Source organism: Vollenhovia emeryi, unplaced genomic scaffold (genome assembly GCF_000949405.1).
Source record: "Vollenhovia emeryi isolate VEMERY1.0 unplaced genomic scaffold, V.emery_V1.0 DF939302.1, whole genome shotgun sequence".
Classification (NCBI taxonomy): Eukaryota; Metazoa; Arthropoda; class Insecta; order Hymenoptera; family Formicidae; genus Vollenhovia; species Vollenhovia emeryi.
Genome location: NW_011967064.1, coordinates 124,611 through 143,403, shown reverse-complemented (window position 1 = coordinate 143,403; position 18,793 = coordinate 124,611). Strand labels below are relative to the sequence as shown.

Below are 18,793 nucleotides of genomic sequence, written 5' to 3'. Positions count from 1 at the left end.
CGCTTTTGAAACAGGGCCGCTCCTGAGACACGCCTTACTATCGAGAAGTAAACTGACCGTCGCTGGAGTGCGCGCGGCAAGGGGACAAAAGTAGGCGTTTGTCTCAAAATTCCGACCAGAAGTGCAAATAATTCCGAACACTGCATTATGCGGTCATCGTGCAAACATTTGGTTTATATCTGCGGGTAGTCAAAGGCTGACCTATAATAGGTAAATGCAGAGTACTGTACTGTTGTGCGTCGGTAACGCAGATTCCTGTAGAGTCGCAAGGCGCGTCAGCTGCGGAGCCACGGTCCTGTGATGTGCTATAGCTAAATTTACGACTACGACCCGTCCCTGACAGTTCTCGTACCGTCTTCCCGTTCTCTCTCTTGAAGGTATGACCACCTTGGTGTTCGGCGTCGGCGTGGGATTATTCATCATCCTCAGTTTGTGGGTGCTGGCCGCGCTAATATTCCTGTTATCGCTGCGCCTCGAGAGGAAGGTCGGCGTGATCGCTATACTACTCGTGAGCGCATTGACGATTATACTAATCAGTGTGCCGCGCGCGTCGGAGAAGCCCGTTCCCACAAGCAGCAAGGTACGGGTCGGTGGAATTTTATTCTCAGACGCAGATGGAGGAATATCGCGTTTGAACAATCACGTCACGCTCCGACCAACTCGATTCACTCCAGCAGATCGTGTTAGGCGCGTTGTCCGCGATCCCCGACTAAATCCCGACTAAACCCCCGATTAACTCGATCGACTCGCAGTAGCACCTGTTAATTTTCACGAGTATTCCCTTAGTCTGAATGGAATCGTTGATTTTTTGCCTAAAAAGAATGGTTAGAAGGAACGGACGATGTAATCGGGAATTTGGCTGGAAGTAATTGTCAGATTAATCGCCGTTAAGTTAATCGGAGTTTAGTAGAACTTACCCTCGGAATCTGGAGCTTTTAATTCACTTCCATCCTTGACTTAATTTCACGGATAAATTAAACTGCTCCAATTTATTTCATCTTGTACTATCGTTTGTAATTAGAAAAAGTCGTTGGGATAAAAATAGGGCAAACGGGGTCGTCTAAAAAAACAATTACATAACTGAACGTTCGCGAACGTTCCTCAACGGATCTCTGTTTTGCAGGTGTACGATCGGCTTTTTATCGGACGAGTTATCCTTCTGATCCTGTTATTCGTCTCGGCTATAGTTTCCCTCGTGGGATACGTTAAATTTGGATTAGCAGAGGCTGTCAGGCCAGTCCGAATATCCGGCTGGGTTCTCTAGGCGCAGCCTCTTCGGTACGTTTTAAATCAACGATATATAACGAGGACGCGTTGGTGTCGAGATAAAATTGAAATTAAGAGATGCGGCAGTATCTCGCGCCACATATAAGCGTAGCGAAAACTGCTCAGAACTTATACATGATGTTTCTTCGGGGTAATAGCAAGTATTTTTGGCAGGTAAATACTGCCTGTTGTCGTATAAGTATATAATTAATCAGCCCAACAATTTTCCTTCTAGGTACTCTTGCCTGCCGGCAAGCATGAAAACGTTTGACACACGCAAGATTTAACTGAAGCTCGTCTTTTCGCACATACATAATCATTGACTGTTCGTTTGACCTATAAAGCACACTTTAAAAAAAGAAAAGAGAAACGATGTTGTGTAGCATAAGAAATTGCATGCCGTTTGTAGCGAGACGGATTTCACTATTTCGCCAGATTAACAAACGATACGAGATAAATAATAACAGCGAGTTTGTGAGCAAGGTGATGAACGGCACTGTGCCGGTTATAGTCAATTTTCACGCGGACTGGTGCGATCCATGTAAGATACTGACGCCCAAGTTAATAGAACTCATAGAGCCTATGGATAAGCTAGATCTGGCCATAGTCGACGTGGAGGAGAATCCCGAATTGGTGCACGTCTTCGAGGTGAAAGCTGTACCGGCGGTGATAGCAATCTCGAATGGCTTAGTCGTAGACAAATTTATCGGTTTAGTTAACAACGAGATGATCGAGAGCTTGATACAAAAGCTGACGCACGAAGGACCAATGACTACGGAAAGTAGCGACACTAACGATAAATCGTAGTCATGAACATAGTGAATTACGTAATACACACTTTACGCTTCCATTTCTCTCTATCAACTAAATGTATTTTCATACTTGTAGAGAGAGAGAGAGAGAGAATTGTAACACCTCTAAGCTACTTCGTCCAAGAATTATGGCCTTTTTTTATCTAATTATGCTCAGATAAGCACTGTGTAGGTAAAACTTTTAGATATATTTGTTGTAAAATAGCAATATTATAATGTTAAGTGATTAACGAAACTAATGTGTATGTATTAATACTCGTGAATCTGTTAATGTCCAGATTATATATTATATTGAAATATTTATACTTCTATACACTTAGATATTCTACAGGGTGCTCCCGGATTAAATGGCCAAATTTGAAAGATGTATTTAGGACCTCAAAGCAAGACAAATTTTCCTCTGGAAATATGCTCGTAAACGTTCCGTTCACGAGATATTGACTTCTGAAGTTATGAACTGTTAGGAATGAATAATTTCGAAATAATTCAGATTTATCCTCTTTATTGCTTTTTAATAATAAAAATTTAATTATTAAACGTTTTGTTCAAAATGATGGCCTCCAGCTTGGAGACATGCATTGCACCTATCGATGACTGAATGAGTGGCTGACTGACATTGTGCGTCTGTAATTTCGTTACACGCCTGCACTATCCTCCGTTTTAATGATTGAAGATCATTAACGGGCACTTCATACCAGTTTATTCGACGAAAGCATTCAACGAACTAAGTATGATGATACGACGCTTTCTTTACCATGCAAATAAAAGCCTATCAATGACCTTCGATTTCGTAAACAAAGTTCCGTCGTACTGTATGTTTTGCGATTGGTTTTTAAATCAAACAAATTACGATTTACAATTCTCACAAAACATTTTATGGACAGATGAAGCCATATTTACCAGACAAGGAATTCTGAATCAAAGAAATAGTCATATTTCGAAATTATTCGTTCCTAAAAGTTCATAACTTCAGACGTCAATATCTCTTGAACGGAACGTTTACGAGCATATTTCCAGAGGAAAATTTTCCTTGCTTTTAGGTCCTAAATACATCTTTCACGTTTGGCCATTTAACCCGGGAGCACCCTGTATAATACAGAGAGCTTGTTCAACAGCCTATATTCTTGAATCGACCAAAACGATGGTAGAAATTCTCCTTGCGATGTTCGAAAGATGCGAGACAGGAGTCCTATATCATAAAGAAGATTATTGTAGAATCTATTGCAAAGTATAAAACACCTGTAAACTGAAACACTTGTGATATATATCTTTTTAGATACGACTTTTTTCAATATATATTCTTGAGATAGCTGTGCGTATCTTCGCTTAATATTTATATAAGTATATAGTAAAACCAAATAAAAATCACTCGACGAGTCAGACCGATAACAAATTGTGTGCAATGATGATAAGTCTGCAAAGTGATACGAATTGCGTTACTTTGGACGTGTGACGATAGATATTTTTTAAATACACTTTATACACATATACATATATTTTTTTCTGATAGCTTACTTTCATTTAATAATATAATTAATAATAATAATGATGTTTAATAGATAATTTGTACGCTAATCTCTTAAATTGTAAAAAATGTATATATATATATATATATATATATTATATATTAATTTCTGTAAGTTATTCGAGAGAGGTTGGAGGACAGTTACTTTAGCCGCTTAAGTCGCGCGTGTAGAGCTTTGTGACGGTGCGGCCGAGATAAATCATTATCTAATCAGATTTCAATTTCTCATTTATTGGTTGATCATCGTGTACAATCAGTGTACGAAAGTACTGTCCATTAAAGATATAGTAGGCCAGAGATATAATAGATTATTAACTCCACGTACAACTCTCTGGTGAAAGAGCACCTCTTCCCTGCCCCCCCCCCCCCGTCTTTCGGCAGCAAGCGATACGTAAACGTGTTACCAACAATTAAAAGACTAGCTATAATCTTTTTCATCATCAGTCAGGTGTTTTTTAAGACACCATGATAAGGCAATGCTGTGATTCTGTGGTCACTTGCAAAAAACTATTTTCTCTTTCCTATTTGCCAAATAAATACGCATTGTGTACATGTATGTATATACTTGTACACACATACATACGCATTTCTTTTCTACACGGCAACGAACGAACGAGTTAAGTGCTTCGGATTTATGCAAGCAACCCTGCGTTTTCTTATTATTTAAATAACCAGAATATCTACGTCTCTAACTCGTTTATAACATTTACAGTGAAATAAGTGTAAAGCGGCGTAATTGATTTACAGAGATTATATGTACAAAATCAGAGGAAAACGAGGAAGAGAAACAAAAACAATTCGTAAATTACTTTCTCCTTTGAAAGGATAACATTATAGACACTTCATCGCCCCGACAGAACATCACGTCAATGCGTTTTACACGCGACATCCTTGACTTGGACGTAAATGCACTGCCGACTAACGATCCTCTGTGTAATTAAGTAATGCCAAGCACGGGTTTGAACGAGATTACACCGATATTTTCAGCGCACGCGGATATGTCCTGCCAGAGCGCAAGGGCGAATTCGGTGGCCCCGCAAAAATTATAAGTAAAGTCGATCCCCGGGTGCTTTGAGGACCGCGCATATAATCCGAGTGTGTCGCGCGACGTTTATGTATTTACAATTTATCTACACTGCTTATACTTTTAAAAAAGAGAACCGTAACAAAATGTAGAAAAACACGAATGATACTTTTATGTACAATTATCCTATCTGCGCCGGTATCCGCTGCTATTGTGACCTGTGCCAGCTGCGGAGTACGTTTAAAGAGCAACCCTCCCCCTCCCCCCCCGGTTTTATGATACATTATTACATATTCGCAAATAATACAACTTCTACTCGGTGGCTCGTTCCTCCCTTATCTTTTCGTTCAACCGCCAAAAATATATATACCGCATTTACATTATAGATCAGCAATTATCGACGCATTTTTACATTACAAATTAGTGGAAGAAAAACGCGCCCTGACGCTACCCTTTCTCTATTAACCGATAGTATAGAATCTAGATATTATTGGGCAACAAGTAACATCTGCTCCGTTCCGTGAATGAACTAGTATATCATCATATCGTAATATACAGTACATATGATACAACATGATACAATTCGGTTTGCATTGAATAGCTTGGCGATTGGCGTTTTTACCTTCTCATGTGACTCGCGAGAAATAACAATATATGTATGTATTTTGTGATACAAGGTGACAAAATATTCTTTTGTTTGTGTGTGTGTGCGCGCGCGCGCGTGTATACAGGATGTCACATTTTAATTTACCCACGCAAATATCTCCAAAAATTTGAAAGATACGGAAAAACGTTTCAAACAAAAGCTGTTTGGTTCGAAGGGGGGCATAAGGTGGTGCCATTAACTTGACCTTGGATAGTCATTTGAAGGTCACGTGAAGGTTATTTTCAATTTTTTAAATGGGACCCCCTATTGTTTACTATACTATCTTATTCTACTAATTAATATAAACAACTTTTATTCGAAACATTTTTTTTATTTGCCTAATACTTTTTGAAATATTCAAGAAAAAGTTATAACTTTTTCAGTGTTTAGCTTATATCTCGATAACTGTTTGTCGGAGGAAAAAGTAGTACAGGACTTTTTTACTTAATTTGGTCTCAATAGTTCTCCAATTATTGAAAATTTTTATGTAGGTATGTAAATTTTGTGTTACAATATACAAAAATTTTCAATAATTGAAACACTATTCAATAACTGCAACATATTCCTGAAACTAAATCAAGTAAAAAAAGTCCTGTTCCAATTTTCCCATTGAAAAAGTTATAAATTTTCTCGTAAATATCTCAAAAAGTATTGCGCAAATAAAAAATATTTCGCTACAAAAGTTGTTCATATTAATTAGTAGAATAAAATAGTATAATAAACAATAGGGGGTTTCATTTAAAAAATTGAAGGTGACCTTCAAATAACTATCCATGGTCAAGTCAATGGCACCACCTTGTCCCCCTTCGAACCAAACAACTTTTATTTGAAACGTTTTTCCGTATCTCATATTTTTGGAGATATTTGCGTGGATCATTTAAAATGAGACACCCTGTGTGTATGTGTGTGTATATATCTGTCTTTGTCTCCCATCTCTCTTTCTCTCTCTATACAATCTACAATTCTTCAACATATCTATTTTTCGCATCGCAATGTCCGATGAGCGAAACTTTAGCGTTTCAACGACGATCAAGGTGGAAACAGCGGTACGTTAAATTCGACGAAGAGTATCATTGAATCTGCGAAACTTCTTATTCTTAAGTACAATATCAACGAAAGAATGTAGACGCAATTGGAGGGGTGTACGATGATAACATGCTAAAACACGGAGGGAGTTTCGATCCTATAGTGAAGCGAGTGAAAAATATCGCAGACTCCCCGGACTATCCTGGAAAAAAAGAAAGGAGAGAAGAGGACGTTAAAAGGCTGCGGCTGTAATCACAATGAATCTTGTCAATCGAGATAAGTTAAGGATCTCACGTGATTGAGCGTGTCGTTGATCCGAGTCCTTCGATTTACGATCTAATGGCGAGTATTGACTTCGTGGAAGTAGGTAGGTAACTAGCGTTCGGTATCGTCAATGCGATACCAATTGTTCGCGTTTAGGGATTAATTTCTACGCTTTCGCGTCTCGTTGCGCACCAGGCGGTCTCGAGCGAGAGCCGAGCCGCCCCGCTCGGTCTGCAGATCGGTAGGAAAAGCGTACAAAAACGTCGGCCGTGCGTTATCGCGTTGTCTGTTTCCGAGACATTGTGCTAAACCTCCGCCCCCAAGTCCCGTACACCCTGCTCAGCTATCGGCACGTACTTGTCCTCGATCTTCACGAGCAGGATGACCTTGTCGACGTGCGAGCGTCTATTGGGGTCGCGGTGATTCGGTGACCAACGATGAACCACGCAACCCTCCATACCTCTTTCCGGCACCCAGTGTTGCCAGCCGGAACGACCGCCTTGCTGTCGCATCCTCTCGTCAGGCCAAATCACGTCTATACGTCGGCCCAAATTGATGGCGTCATACACTTGATTAGGGTCCATGATCTATTGGAAGAAAACCGATCGTTAATGATTGATGAATATAAAAAAAAAGAGGCTTTACATTTCTAATGGCTGAAGACTTGGTGCAGTCCAAACGTTCGTCGTGTAGTTAATAACTATTTTTTATTGAATATAATACCTCATATTTTTTGGCCCTTGACTTTATGATTTCATTTTACATTTAATTTACACATTTAGACAAAAGTTGATGTAAATTCGCGACGCGTGCTACGACACTTACGCGAACCCTTTGAAAAACTTCCTCTTTCTCTAGCTTGCTGGAGAAGCTCGTTTCGCTTTTCGTTTCCATTTTGATGTCGTTACTACTGAGCAGTCCGGCTAAACTGGCAAGTGTCGAGCTGGTTGGCTTCCCGACGGAAGCTAGTGAGCCCCTGTTACCACCGAGAGAACCCGTATTCGCACGACCGAGGGAACCCCGACCAGTCGAACCGCCGATTTGACAGCCAGACTCCATCGATTGAGAACCGGAAGTGTTGTGACCCGATTGAGCATATCCTACATTAAAGAGTTACGTTCATAGTCATTAAAAACTCAATATTTATGTTTATGTTATGGCAAAAAATATAGAAAAAAATATAGACCAAATTCTTAATCCAAGTTATCGCTCGGAGGTACTTTGAAAACAGAATAATCATCCACAGTTACAATACAATTTTAAGAACTATTAATGGAGGATTCTTTATTCTGTGCTTACTGAAAAATATTGCTCCGTAAGAAATATATGGAAATTATAATCTTCCACTCTGATTTATTCTAGTAAATCGTCTACATAATATTCTAGATTTTTAGTCCTACGTTTTATACATATATGTATATAATCAAAGATGATAGAATAGTGCATCAGAGAGTTAATTGAGTCCGTTTGTTGTGACCAAATAAATAAATTGCAACTACCAGAGTGTATGTTGTACGTGGTCATCGCATATACTCCGTCATTTCCGAAGCCTCCGTCGTCTTGGGAGCCTGTGCCACCCGAAGAACAACCTTGACCGCATCTTCTTCTTATCCTGAAGCAACGGGTAAAGTTAAATTAACAGATTCGCGAGTAAACGCTTCTTGCGTTTATTTAAATCAGCTTGAATAGAACGTTCGGAGATAAAAGATCGTTTTCCGTTTCGAGACACACACCTTCTCCATAATTTCAACACAGTACTCTTTATGGTGCCAAAAGTTAACGGTCCCCCGATTATCGAGCACAAGTGTTCGTTAGTTTCGGCGTAGCTGGTCGTCAAAGGGGAGACGTAAATCGGATATCCGATCGGCTGGTCGCAAGAACTGTTGATTATGTTCCTGAGAGCCTGCTTGGCGTTCTGTATTGAGCCGCGCTCCGGATTTCTGTTCCTCAGATACACCAGCTCCTGCTGCTGGCCGGCCCAGAGTCCGCGGACGCACTCGCGATTCATTTTGATCACTCGGAAGCTCAGGAAACGTTTGTTGAGCATTATCACCTTGTACTCGTCTATGCCGTCGTCAAGTACGTGTCTGAAAATGTTCAACGTTTATCTCAATCGTTCGATCGTCTATCTCAATTGCGGCGTCTCCGCAATTTCCCCGTTTTGCAAGATGCGAACCTGAGCGCCAGTAGACTGGGTGCACCGCTCAGCACGGCATTTCTCCAAAGAGGATCCGCCTCATGACTGATGACGAGGTTCTGATCGTGATTGTCGATGGCCTCGAAAAGTGCCGCCGATTCAACGTACTGCTCTGGACTCATAAAATGGTCCTGATGCAGTTTTAAGGCCATTCTTATCCCTTTCGCGACTACGCTGCGCAGCAGATCGACATCGTGCAGCACCCATTCGTCGCGAACTGATGTTATCCGGAAGTCTCCTACCGTCAAATACATACGCGATAAATACTCCAAAAACAAAAAATTAAATAAATACACAGATAATTGCTACAAGGTCACGCTGTACCTTTAAATAACGCGTGCAGTCCATAAAGAAAGAATTCAACGTTCGACAATGTGTTGTGAGATGCAGCGCCTAACACGCGTCTTCCCAGCAGACTCAACGAGAGGCACAGAGACACAAGATACGAATCGCGCGTTCTGTCCAACGACTGGAAAACACAATAGGCTGTAAGACAATTTTCGGAGACGATTGTGATTTGTACGAGCGAATCGTCACCTTGACGCTACAATCGTCGTCAATTAAACAATTCAACGTGTCTTTCTTTCCGTCCAAACAAAATAGCTACCGAGTAAACACCAACTAATAGTTACGTAATATCAATATTCAAATTTTCTACTTGACAATGTAATTGTTAGTAGGTGTTTACTGGGCATCGACTAACTAAACGTGATTCAAACTGTTTAATCATCTACTCGTGATATAATTGTATTTGATGTGATTTCAAGAGTGAATTTCTCTCGATTTATTATAATTCCAAGTGCACTAGTGTAAACAATGCCGAAAAGTTACCGAATTGCGTTGTAATATCAAGATGGCGAAATAATACAAATGTCACCAGTGTATCACCTTATCTTGTTTACCGGCGCAATATTGTATCCAGTCGAGATAAACATTGCAGAAGTTGCCCCGCGTGATGCCGCTCGCACGGAAATCAAAGTCCTCGTCGATCTTGACGTTGAAGACGGGATCGAGATCGACGAAGTTCTTGTCGAGCGTTGGCTTCAGCGCCTCAATGATGTCCGGGTTCTCCAGCCACTGCTTCAGCTTAGTCGACTTGACGGCGTAGAAGACGATGCTCTTGACGTAGTAAGTAACCAGTACCTTGCGAAACTCAAACACCTGCAGCATAGAGCCCGCCGAGTTGTCGGAGATCGAGTAGCCCTCGAGCACGTATTTCGCGCTCGCGACCTCCCAGGCGAGCCAGCGTTGGCTGAACGCCGCGTTTACGCTAAGCACGTTCGACAGGTGACCCATTTCGCAGCAACAGCAATTGTCGTTGTCTTCGATGCCTTCCGAGATTGCTTCCACCTGAAGAGACACACGGACAGAATCATTGGCAACGAAGTCTAATGAAACAAAAGGGATAATTCCAATGTGTTTGCCTGCACACCTCTCTCTGCTGACAATACGTCCCTCGAAATTCGAGACCTCTCAACTGGAACGTCACCAGTCCGTTACCTAATTGGACTATGTGCACCAGGCAGTTGAGGTAATCGGACGCGAGCAGAAAGCAGTCGCCCTGCTCGACGTTTCCCCATCGGCCGAGCGCGAGGTCACCGCACAGGCTGTGCTGAAGGGAGCGCGTGAGCTGCTCGTAGAATATAGAGTTGAGATTGTTATCGTCGGCGCCGAGATTGCGCTCCAGATGCGAGGACATACGCGTGTTGGAGTGGTCCACCCTTCTGGTCTTGTAGTCCCTCTCCCAGAACTTAACGGGCCGCACGTAGGACGAGATGAAGATCGCGCTGCCGAGCAGCGGGTTCAGGGGCGTGCTGAGCATCGCGGAGATGCCGGCCTGGAGGAACAGCATCGCCGAGTGCGGTACGGAAAAGGGCTGGGCGAACGCGTGGAACGCGCTGCCCCAGGTGATCTGCCAGGGCGCGATGTACGTGACGACGAAGCGAACCTTGAGCAGCAGCTCGTAGATCTTGGCAAACGCGATCCCCGTGACGAAGTAGTCCATCAGGAAGGTCTCGCTCAGGTCGCCGAAGTCGAGCTGGAAGAAGAGCACCGCGAAGACGAGGACGAGGTAGCGGGTGGACGGGTCCGAGTACGCCGACCTGAGCGACTTGAGGCCGCACACGACGACGATGAGGGCGCCTACGCTCTCGCCGAACTTGCCGGCGATCTTGGACGAGCACTCGGTGAGCGCGCCCAGGAAGACGACCGGGTAGAGCACGTTCCGCTCGAGGAAGCACAGGTACACGTAGGCCTTCTCGAACCACATGATCCTCACCGGCTCGCGCACCTCGAACTGCGCGTGCTCGTGGCTGCGCAGCACCGGCCTCGAGAGGCACAGCCACGGCAGCTGCTTGCGCAGCTGCGGCACGATGTAGTGCAGAAGGAAGCCCAGGCAGCTCACGATGCTCCAGAGTACCGGGTTGAGCTCCGGCTGCAGGGCGGTGAATACCGTCGTGCGGTGAATCCCGAAGGACAGCGTGCCAATCACCGCGCACACGATCAGGTCGTTCTTCAGCCTGGCATTCACCGTCGAGCGTAGCTTCTCCGGCAGGGGATCCACCAGCTCGGTATCCGACATCTGCTCGCCCACCTTGATTTTCACGTCTTTCTTCCTACCGCAGGTTTTGCTCTTTGTCTCCTTGTAGCTCGCGGCCACGTTGTCCGGCTGCGACGACAGCGTGTTCTCGATGATCTTCGCCTCCTTTTCCTCCGTGTATCTGTCGGCCCCGATCTCGGGCGGCCACAGATTCGCCTTGACGATGTCCCATATCACGCTGGGGTCCGAAGACGAGCGGCTCAAGTGGTAGGATATTGCGACGAGGAGACCAACGAATATGGAGAACAGGATGTGCTGCGAGGACTTGGGCTCGAGAAGGGCGCCGTAGGCGAATCCGTAGAGGATGAGAACCGCAACGACGCTGCGACACAGGCAATACACCGACGACACTAGACTGGTGGTCGCGTTGCCGCCGAACAGATGAATGTCCAGGTGCTCGCAGACGTACATGAGGAATGTGTTGATCTGCGGGAAGAGTCCCAGCGAGAACACGATCGGAAAGCACAGCAGGAATATCAATAGGACGTTTCGCACTTGCAGTATGAGATCGTAGTCCGCGACGCGCAACCCATATACCCGAAAGTCCGACGATTTGAAGTTCCTGAGGATCTCGTTGAAGATCAGAATCAGGCTCGAGCACAGGATGTAGTACGCGGGCCTGGAGAACACTATGATACGATTGAAGCCGTGCGTGGGCGACGCGGCGTCGGGCTGAACCGATTTGAGCAGCGAGTACTGGCAGCCGGCCGTCACGAAGCAGAATATGAACGCGAAGATGTCCCGGTAGAAGCCTTGCTGGAGCAACAGGAGACCCAGCCCGGCAACCGCGCCCGCCAGAAACGTAGAAACGATGGTCTCGAACACGGTCAGGTTGCGATCGAGCAAGGCCAGCAGGGCGAGACGGTCGAAGCGTATTTTAACATGCGGCAGTCGGCCGATCTTCCACTTGTAATAGTGCCTGGTCTGCTTGGGCTTGGAATCGGAGCCGTCCAGGCCGTCGACAAAGCGGTTCCACGACAGGCTGGTGTTTATGTCGGGTTCCTGATGCGCGGGCAACGTCAGCACCGGCATGCGGCCGTTGAGATCAGACTGGTACTGATTCAGGTTCAGATTGCCCAGCAGATTCTGCAGCCTGCGGTTTCTGTCGGCCATCGAGTCCGAGCGCGCGATCAGCGTGTGATGGAATTGCTCGCGCTCCGAATTCTCGCCGAGGGTGCACTGATTCGAGCTGCCTGTGTTCGACGAGACCAGGTTCGACGGCGGCGAGCTCTGCGTCTTGGTCTGATTGCTCGCCGGGCTCGACAGCACCGGCGGCGTGTCGATTATCACCGTCAGCCCGGCGGAGTTGAGCGACAAGCTGCTGTAACTGTTGCTCAGCGAATCCGCGAGCTCCCAATTCGCCTCGTAGTGCATATTCTGGTTGAGCTGCTGGCGCAGCAGGGTGTTGAGCAGCTTCTCGTTGTGCGGATTGCTGGGTACCTGCGTCGCCGTCGCCGCGGCAGCGGCAGCGGCGGCGGCGGCAGCTACGTCCAGGCCTTTCTCGTCAAACGTGTAAGCCAGCCAGTGGCCGTTGTCGTCACGGAAGTAATGCACCGCTCCCTCCGAGGTGTCGTTCTGATTGGTGGCCAGGTGGCACTCGCCACTCGAGATCAAACCGAACAGCGCGGTCAGTGGCACGACGTAGTCGTCGCGACTGGCGATATTGCGCGACCTGGCGCGGTGAGCTCGGTTGGGCCGCTTCAGCCGTCCGTATCGGGTCCGGAAGTTCCGCTTCTCGGTGTTGCGGCTGAGTCGCAGGTCGGACGACGCGGCGCTCGACTGACCGGGCAGATCCCGACCGGAATTGTTCAGCAACGCAGCCAGCAGCGGAGACGCCGGGCTCGGCAGCAACGTGCTCAGCTCGTTGTTCGAGCCGCCAGTCTGCTCGAACTTGGCGTCTCGCCTCCTGGTCCTCTCCCGTCGGACTTCGATGTAACGCTTAAGATTTTCCCGCGGCTGCTCGACGCTCGACACGATACTGTCGTCCGTGGCGTCCGGCGCAGTGGGCTTTGGACGGCTCTGCTTGGGGATCGCCCCCTGGTGACGCTTGACGGTGTTGTCCACCTCCAGTTGCGGCAACAAATTCCGCTTCACCTCGTTCTCGATGCTGAGGGTCGTTGTACTGGACGATCCCGAGTCGGGCTCCTTAGACTGAAGATCTACGCAAATCAACACACAACTGATTACTTTATCCATTGCCCCCGTCGGGTTTACAGTTTGCGATCAACGCTAGAAGATCGCTCGCCTCTGAACTTGACTCGTCAAAATCGCATTGTGAATTGAGAAAGTCATGCGCGAAGCTGGGTGAAGCGCTAAATGTGCGACACGCTCATCTGCCAATTGAGTGTCGTGTTAAAATGCTCCTCGACTTAACAGTGATCTCCCCAACGCGACTGTAGATCCTAACTCTATAATGCGTCCAACTTACAATCTGTACTAGCCGTCTGTAGGCTCTCTGACGTATCCGTATCATCAGAGCGAGTGAAAGTCCAATATACTGGCAGCACGAATTAGAAAAAACATAACGATATAAGCTTGCAGATAGCAAAAACATAATTCGACCACTTTTTACCTACATTACCTACAAAAAAAATATCAGTACACTTCTATACACCGGAACTTACTCTTACTCGTCCACGGCTCCACCGAGCAATCCCCGCTCTCGAACAACCAGTCTATTCCGACTATGCTCCCCGTGTTAAGCGGATCTTCCATATTTTTGGATTTGTCCCGTCGTTTCTCCTTGCACTTCTCGCCATCCGAAAACTCGTGGCCGCTCTGATTGGCATTGCTGTATCTCCTTTTCACCCCTCTGGACTTGGACTCTTCTAATAAGGCGTCTCGAGAATTCGCCGAGTTGCTATCTATTCCATTGTCATCGTTAAACCTAAAAGATAATGATTAATCAATAGGACCGTATTGATATATTAATTAGAGACGGGGGTGAAGAGAGAGCATTAAAATTATACTTGATGGTACACATCAGTACCTCGAAAATCTATCTTCAAACCTGCCAGCGCTGAGACTTCTGTCTCGATTAGACGTGGCGCCCGAGTCACTCATGTTTTTCCGCGTCAGCAACGGACTGTAGGAGTCGCACAGACTGAACTCTTCCGAACTCTCGTTGGCAAACTGCTCGTCGCTCTGCTCGGCTATCGGGTAAACTATCTCGGATCCGAAACTAAGATACGGTAAGAGCTGTAGTTGGTTTCTCTTCAGTGTGTTTTGCGGTAAGACCTTCAATGTTCATTTTCATTCAGACATCGTAAACGCACGTCTCTCGTGGAAAAAATACTCTTAACATAAAGCATTTCGGGGAGCAACTTACCTTTTTTGTGTTAATTGTCTCGAGACTCTGGGGATGAAGAGGCAGGTTATTGTCGTCGGTGCTACTTATATTTTTACTGGTGGCACCAATTGTCTCGAGACTTTGGGGGTGTACCAGTTGTTGGTGCGGTTTCTTGGTGATAACCTTGGAATTTTAAGTGTAACGCTTTTTAATTTGCTCGCTAGAGACATTTAAGGCTGCAAACATTACTCACATTCGACTGTGAGACTTACAATTAGAGCCAGTCTGAGATTTACCTCTAACGACTGCGGATGAGACGAGATCTTGTTGTTGTCCGCGTCACCCTTCTTCGATATGATCTCCAAGCTCTGCGGATGGTCGTTCGTCAGGCGGGCCTTCGGTATGGAATTGGAGTTGAGCCTGCGGACGCTCCGATTGTACATCCAGTACGGATAATCGTCGCCGATGTGCCGATGATTCGTCAATTCCAACGAGCTCGTCTGCTTGATCTGGCTCTCCGATCCCGTCTTACCGAGGCCGCTCTGCTTCGAGTGTCGATTTCTGGACTCCTCGGACAAGTGCCGGCACAATTTACGCGAACCCGGCCGGTCCTCCTCCGCTATCACCACGCACTTTTGCCGCTTCAATTTCCATTCTGTACACAAGCGTTAATCAGTTCTACTTTAATCCTCACGTAAATGCTAATACAAGCTAACACACTCGATAAGGTTCAACACTCGATTACCATTTATAATGTTCTTGGAACGTGGCTCGTGATACTGCGCGGAAACTAGTTCAGCCTCGTGCACGTTAATGCTGGTTATCATCGGCTTACTGAGCTGCTGCGCCTCCTCCGAGCTCTCCGAACTGTTCTTCCTGTGTATCTCTACCTTTAAATCTATGGTCGAGCTAGCTTTATCCCGGGTATACTCGGACGTTATACTATCTGCGTCGGAATTCTGTATATTTGGTTCGATGAACGAGTTACGCGATGAACATTCTACAGGTGGGGTGTCCGTTTTACCTGGAGACAGATAAGAAACACACGGTGAAAAGCTGCCCTTGTACAAAGTAACACGCGAACGTTTTATATACAGGGTGTCCGAAAAATCGCCTACTCCACTTTGGAAGGTGATTCGGGACCCAAAAACAAGCAAAAAAGTTCATACAAACATAGGTCCAGAAATGAGCGGTTTCCGAGTTATAGCCACTTTTATATTCAAATATCGTAAATTTTTATTTTCAATCTTTTTAATTACAATTTTTTTTAAATCTTTTTCCAAGTTTTCATCCATCATCCAAGTTTTCATCAAGTCTTGATCCAAGAGTTCGGAATTCCTTTGATAGAAGAAGGGCATTCGTGCTGAAGGTGGTCATTTTTAACACCTTATTTAATTAGATTTAAATATCTGTTCATGCTTACTTTAAAAATAATGTAATTGTAATATTGAAAAATTAAAGAAGACTAAAAAAATTGTAATTAAAAAAAATGAAAATCAAAATTTACGATTTTTGAACATAAAAGTGGCTATAACTCGGAAACGGCTCATTTCCGGACCTATGTTTGTATGAACTTTTTTACTTGTTTTTGGGTCCCGAATCACCTCCCGAAGTGGAGTAGGCGATTTTTCGGACACCCTGTATATATAGGGGGGGGGTGCAAATTGCAAAAATATTTACGTGTGAAAATTGTACGCCACAAGTAAGAATGTTTATGTCAAATTGAACGAAATATGGCGTTTTCTCGTAATAATTTTATCGAATAGACTGAATTCGATTACTGAATGAAAAATGCAGACAAGTATCAGTTCTTCGTGAATCTTCTCTAAGCAGGGCTCGATTATCTCTCGCAAAGTAAATGGTATAAATCGTCGTACAATATATTTGGCTATTTTGCAAGGTGATGCATAGCTGTATGCAAGAACAGTTGACTCGTGGTCAACGTAATCCCGATCCTCACCATGTGTATACCTAAGTTTCACAAAATGAAATCCGTGTTTCAAGAAATCCTACAAGAATATTTTATTAACCAAGTGAGACCAATCAGTCCAATTGTTTTTCTAGAGGAGCCAAGATAGAAGATGCTTCTTCATGAAGACTCAGTTTAGACGTTGATCTATCACAGAATTATGTAACGTACCGTTCAAAACTTGCAGCTCTATGCCGTGGCCGGTCTGATCCTGCGACTGCTCCCTAGATTTGTTATGGCCCGGCCATTTCCTCTCGTCCTCCGACTTTTGCTGCCCGATGGTCTGGTTGGGCTCCTCCAAACATTCCGTGGTGTCGTAAACGCAGTGCAGAGCATGATTCATGCACTTTATCGTCCCAAAAACGGCGACGAACGACGAGCAGTACGCCAGCCAGACGTATAGTGTAGGAGGAAAATACTGAAACGTGAGATTTGGCTCAGTGGACTTCGTCAGGGCATTCTCCTCCGCGAGATCAGCAAGGTTTCTCGCTGATAACGACGGCACAAGATTTACATAAACGTCGGAGGAGCTTTCTAAATATTCAGGAATGTGCCGATCTTGCCCGATTTCGCAAGGAAACGCGGGTTAACCTTCAAAATAAACGTGGAGAGGAGAGAGAGAGAAAGAGAGAGAGAGAGGAGTGTCCGCGGGAACTTTCACTCTGTTTATATTTTTTTGTGGCTGTCGTTTTACCAGGTAGATCGTGAACGGCAGGCAAAGCAGAAACAGCCAGACGTAGAGGTGGAATGTGTTGGAGAAGACGTCGAGATGCGGATCGTAAAACCAGCCGCCCGTCAGGCTCGCCCAGACGCCCTGCCTCAGGATCTCCAGCGTTTGCGAACCCATGCTCCCAGTGGCCGTGGTGACCGAGCTGCCTCACCATCTTCCCATAACGGTCTTTAACGTCCGGCGATCCTGCTCGCGATCGCGCACGGTGCCGTCAGCTCTTCGTCACGGCCGGACGCGCGACGTACGGCGGGACGACGTTGCATCTTATTTTGTGTTCCCGTTAAATCGATGGATCTGGCGCACACACGACACGACTCGGTCGGATCACCGCACCACCACGGACAACCACGGACGGCCCAGCGGCGCGCGCCCAGCGGATACATACGCACCTGACCCCCCCCCCTCCCACCCCTAAAACCCCTGAGGAGCGAGGAAGAGGGGCGCACCGGCGGCGCTGACGAGACGCGAAAGCGACGTCTTCGATAACTCGCGCGAAGCGTTTATTATACTGGCGTTATAACTTGGAACTCTTGCGTGACCGTTTGTAGTCACCGCTGTTACGACCAATTTCTGCATCATAATATGGCGGTGTCCGTCACCGGAATTAAGTTGGCGCTGGGAGTTCATATTTTCGTATAAAACCTAGCTCAAACGATTGCTCCCGAATTGCTCCATTAGAATCCACAATTGCTCCACTTTTAAAATCAATAGTTTTCGAAATATTAACAAAAAACATCAAATTTTTAATTTTCAATAAAAAACATATTTCTAATAGCTTTGTGCAATTCTAACCAGCATCAAATGATTGCTCCTTCATTGCTCCATTAGAATCTACAATTGCTCCCCTTTTAAAATAAATAGTTTCTGAAATATTAACAAAAAACGTAAAATTTGTAATTTTCAATAAAAAACTTTTCTAATAGCTTTGTGCAATTCTATCCAACATACAACGATTGCTCTTTAATTGCTCCATCATTATTTTAATTATTTATTGCATATGTATTTATAGAAAAATTAATAAATTAATCATTTCGCAAGTGACGACGCCGCCACCTATCGGCCGCCTATCGTAATTACATGGCTCTGCAGCATAAACGGCGGAAATATTCAAACGAAACGTAACAGTTCTTTCGTTTACAACTAATCTCAAAGAGTCTAATCGACATTTCCCATTGATTTTTGCTTAGAACAATTGTTCCTCGGTTGCTCCATTGAAATGATCAATAGCTCCATGCGTATAATTGATATTCTTGCAAAAAACCATTCATTTCATTGCAAAAACATATTTCCCATAGTCTTTTGCAAGTTTATTGTACATAGGACGATTGCTCCTTTATTGCTTCACATTGCTCCATCGTTATTTCCACGATTTTGTGCATTTTTATTACAAATATTAACAAAGTAATCATTTCGCAAGTGACAACCCACATAGCACTGACGTAACAA

General features: G+C 45.1%; 2 protein-coding genes across 10 annotated transcripts in view; one reads left to right on the top strand and one right to left on the bottom strand.

Moving 5' to 3' along the window:
- The first annotated feature begins 188 nt into the window (after positions 1-188).
- On the top strand, positions 189-3,600 carry LOC105558960 (thioredoxin, mitochondrial). 4 transcript variants are annotated; one of them, XM_012006936.1, is made up of 3 exons: positions 189-580; positions 1,124-1,278; positions 1,502-1,614. In XM_012006936.1, the coding sequence occupies exons 1-2, from the start codon at positions 380-382 to the stop codon at positions 1,262-1,264; spliced, it is 342 nt and encodes a 113-aa protein (XP_011862326.1). In that variant the 5' UTR covers positions 189-379; the 3' UTR covers positions 1,265-1,278; positions 1,502-1,614. The 4 variants fall into 4 exon arrangements, 2 of the variants coding, with proteins under 2 accessions (XP_011862326.1, XP_011862325.1); XR_001008714.1 differs by lacking the exons at positions 189-580; positions 1,124-1,278 and adding exons at positions 1,290-1,440; positions 2,410-3,600 and having other exon boundaries at positions 1,502-2,246; XR_001008713.1 differs by lacking the exons at positions 189-580; positions 1,124-1,278 and adding exons at positions 1,290-1,440; positions 2,399-3,600 and having other exon boundaries at positions 1,502-2,246.
- Positions 3,601-6,159: 2,559 nt separating this feature from the next.
- The window catches only part of LOC105558959 (pecanex-like protein 1), a 15,218-nt gene continuing 2,584 nt past the window's right edge, over positions 6,160-18,793 (bottom strand). Inside the window, exons 1-17 of one of the 6 annotated variants that reach the window (XR_001008712.1) lie at positions 17,312-17,743; positions 16,789-17,035; positions 15,394-15,672; positions 14,945-15,303; positions 14,688-14,831; positions 14,349-14,596; positions 13,984-14,246; positions 13,788-13,856; positions 10,193-13,518; positions 9,649-10,110; positions 9,085-9,229; positions 8,740-8,998; positions 8,297-8,650; positions 8,063-8,175; positions 7,389-7,663; positions 6,594-7,150; positions 6,160-6,501 (exon numbers count right to left, since the gene is read on the bottom strand). Coding sequence is in view for 5 of the 6 variants with exons in the window: in XM_012006931.1 (XP_011862321.1) it covers positions 6,869-7,150; positions 7,389-7,663; positions 8,063-8,175; positions 8,297-8,650; positions 8,740-8,998; positions 9,085-9,229; positions 9,649-10,110; positions 10,193-13,518; positions 13,788-13,856; positions 13,984-14,246; positions 14,349-14,596; positions 14,688-14,831; positions 14,945-15,303; positions 15,394-15,672; positions 16,789-17,035; positions 17,312-17,464 (6,978 nt within the window). In the remaining variant the exon portion in view is untranslated. Of the gene's footprint in view, positions 7,151-7,388; positions 7,664-8,062; positions 8,176-8,296; positions 8,651-8,739; positions 8,999-9,084; positions 9,230-9,648; positions 10,111-10,192; positions 13,519-13,787; positions 13,857-13,983; positions 14,247-14,348; positions 14,597-14,687; positions 14,832-14,944; positions 15,304-15,393; positions 15,673-16,788; positions 17,036-17,311; positions 17,744-18,793 lie in introns of those variants that run through there. The other 5 variants (XM_012006931.1, XM_012006930.1, XM_012006932.1 and 2 more) reach the window with 5 other exon arrangements.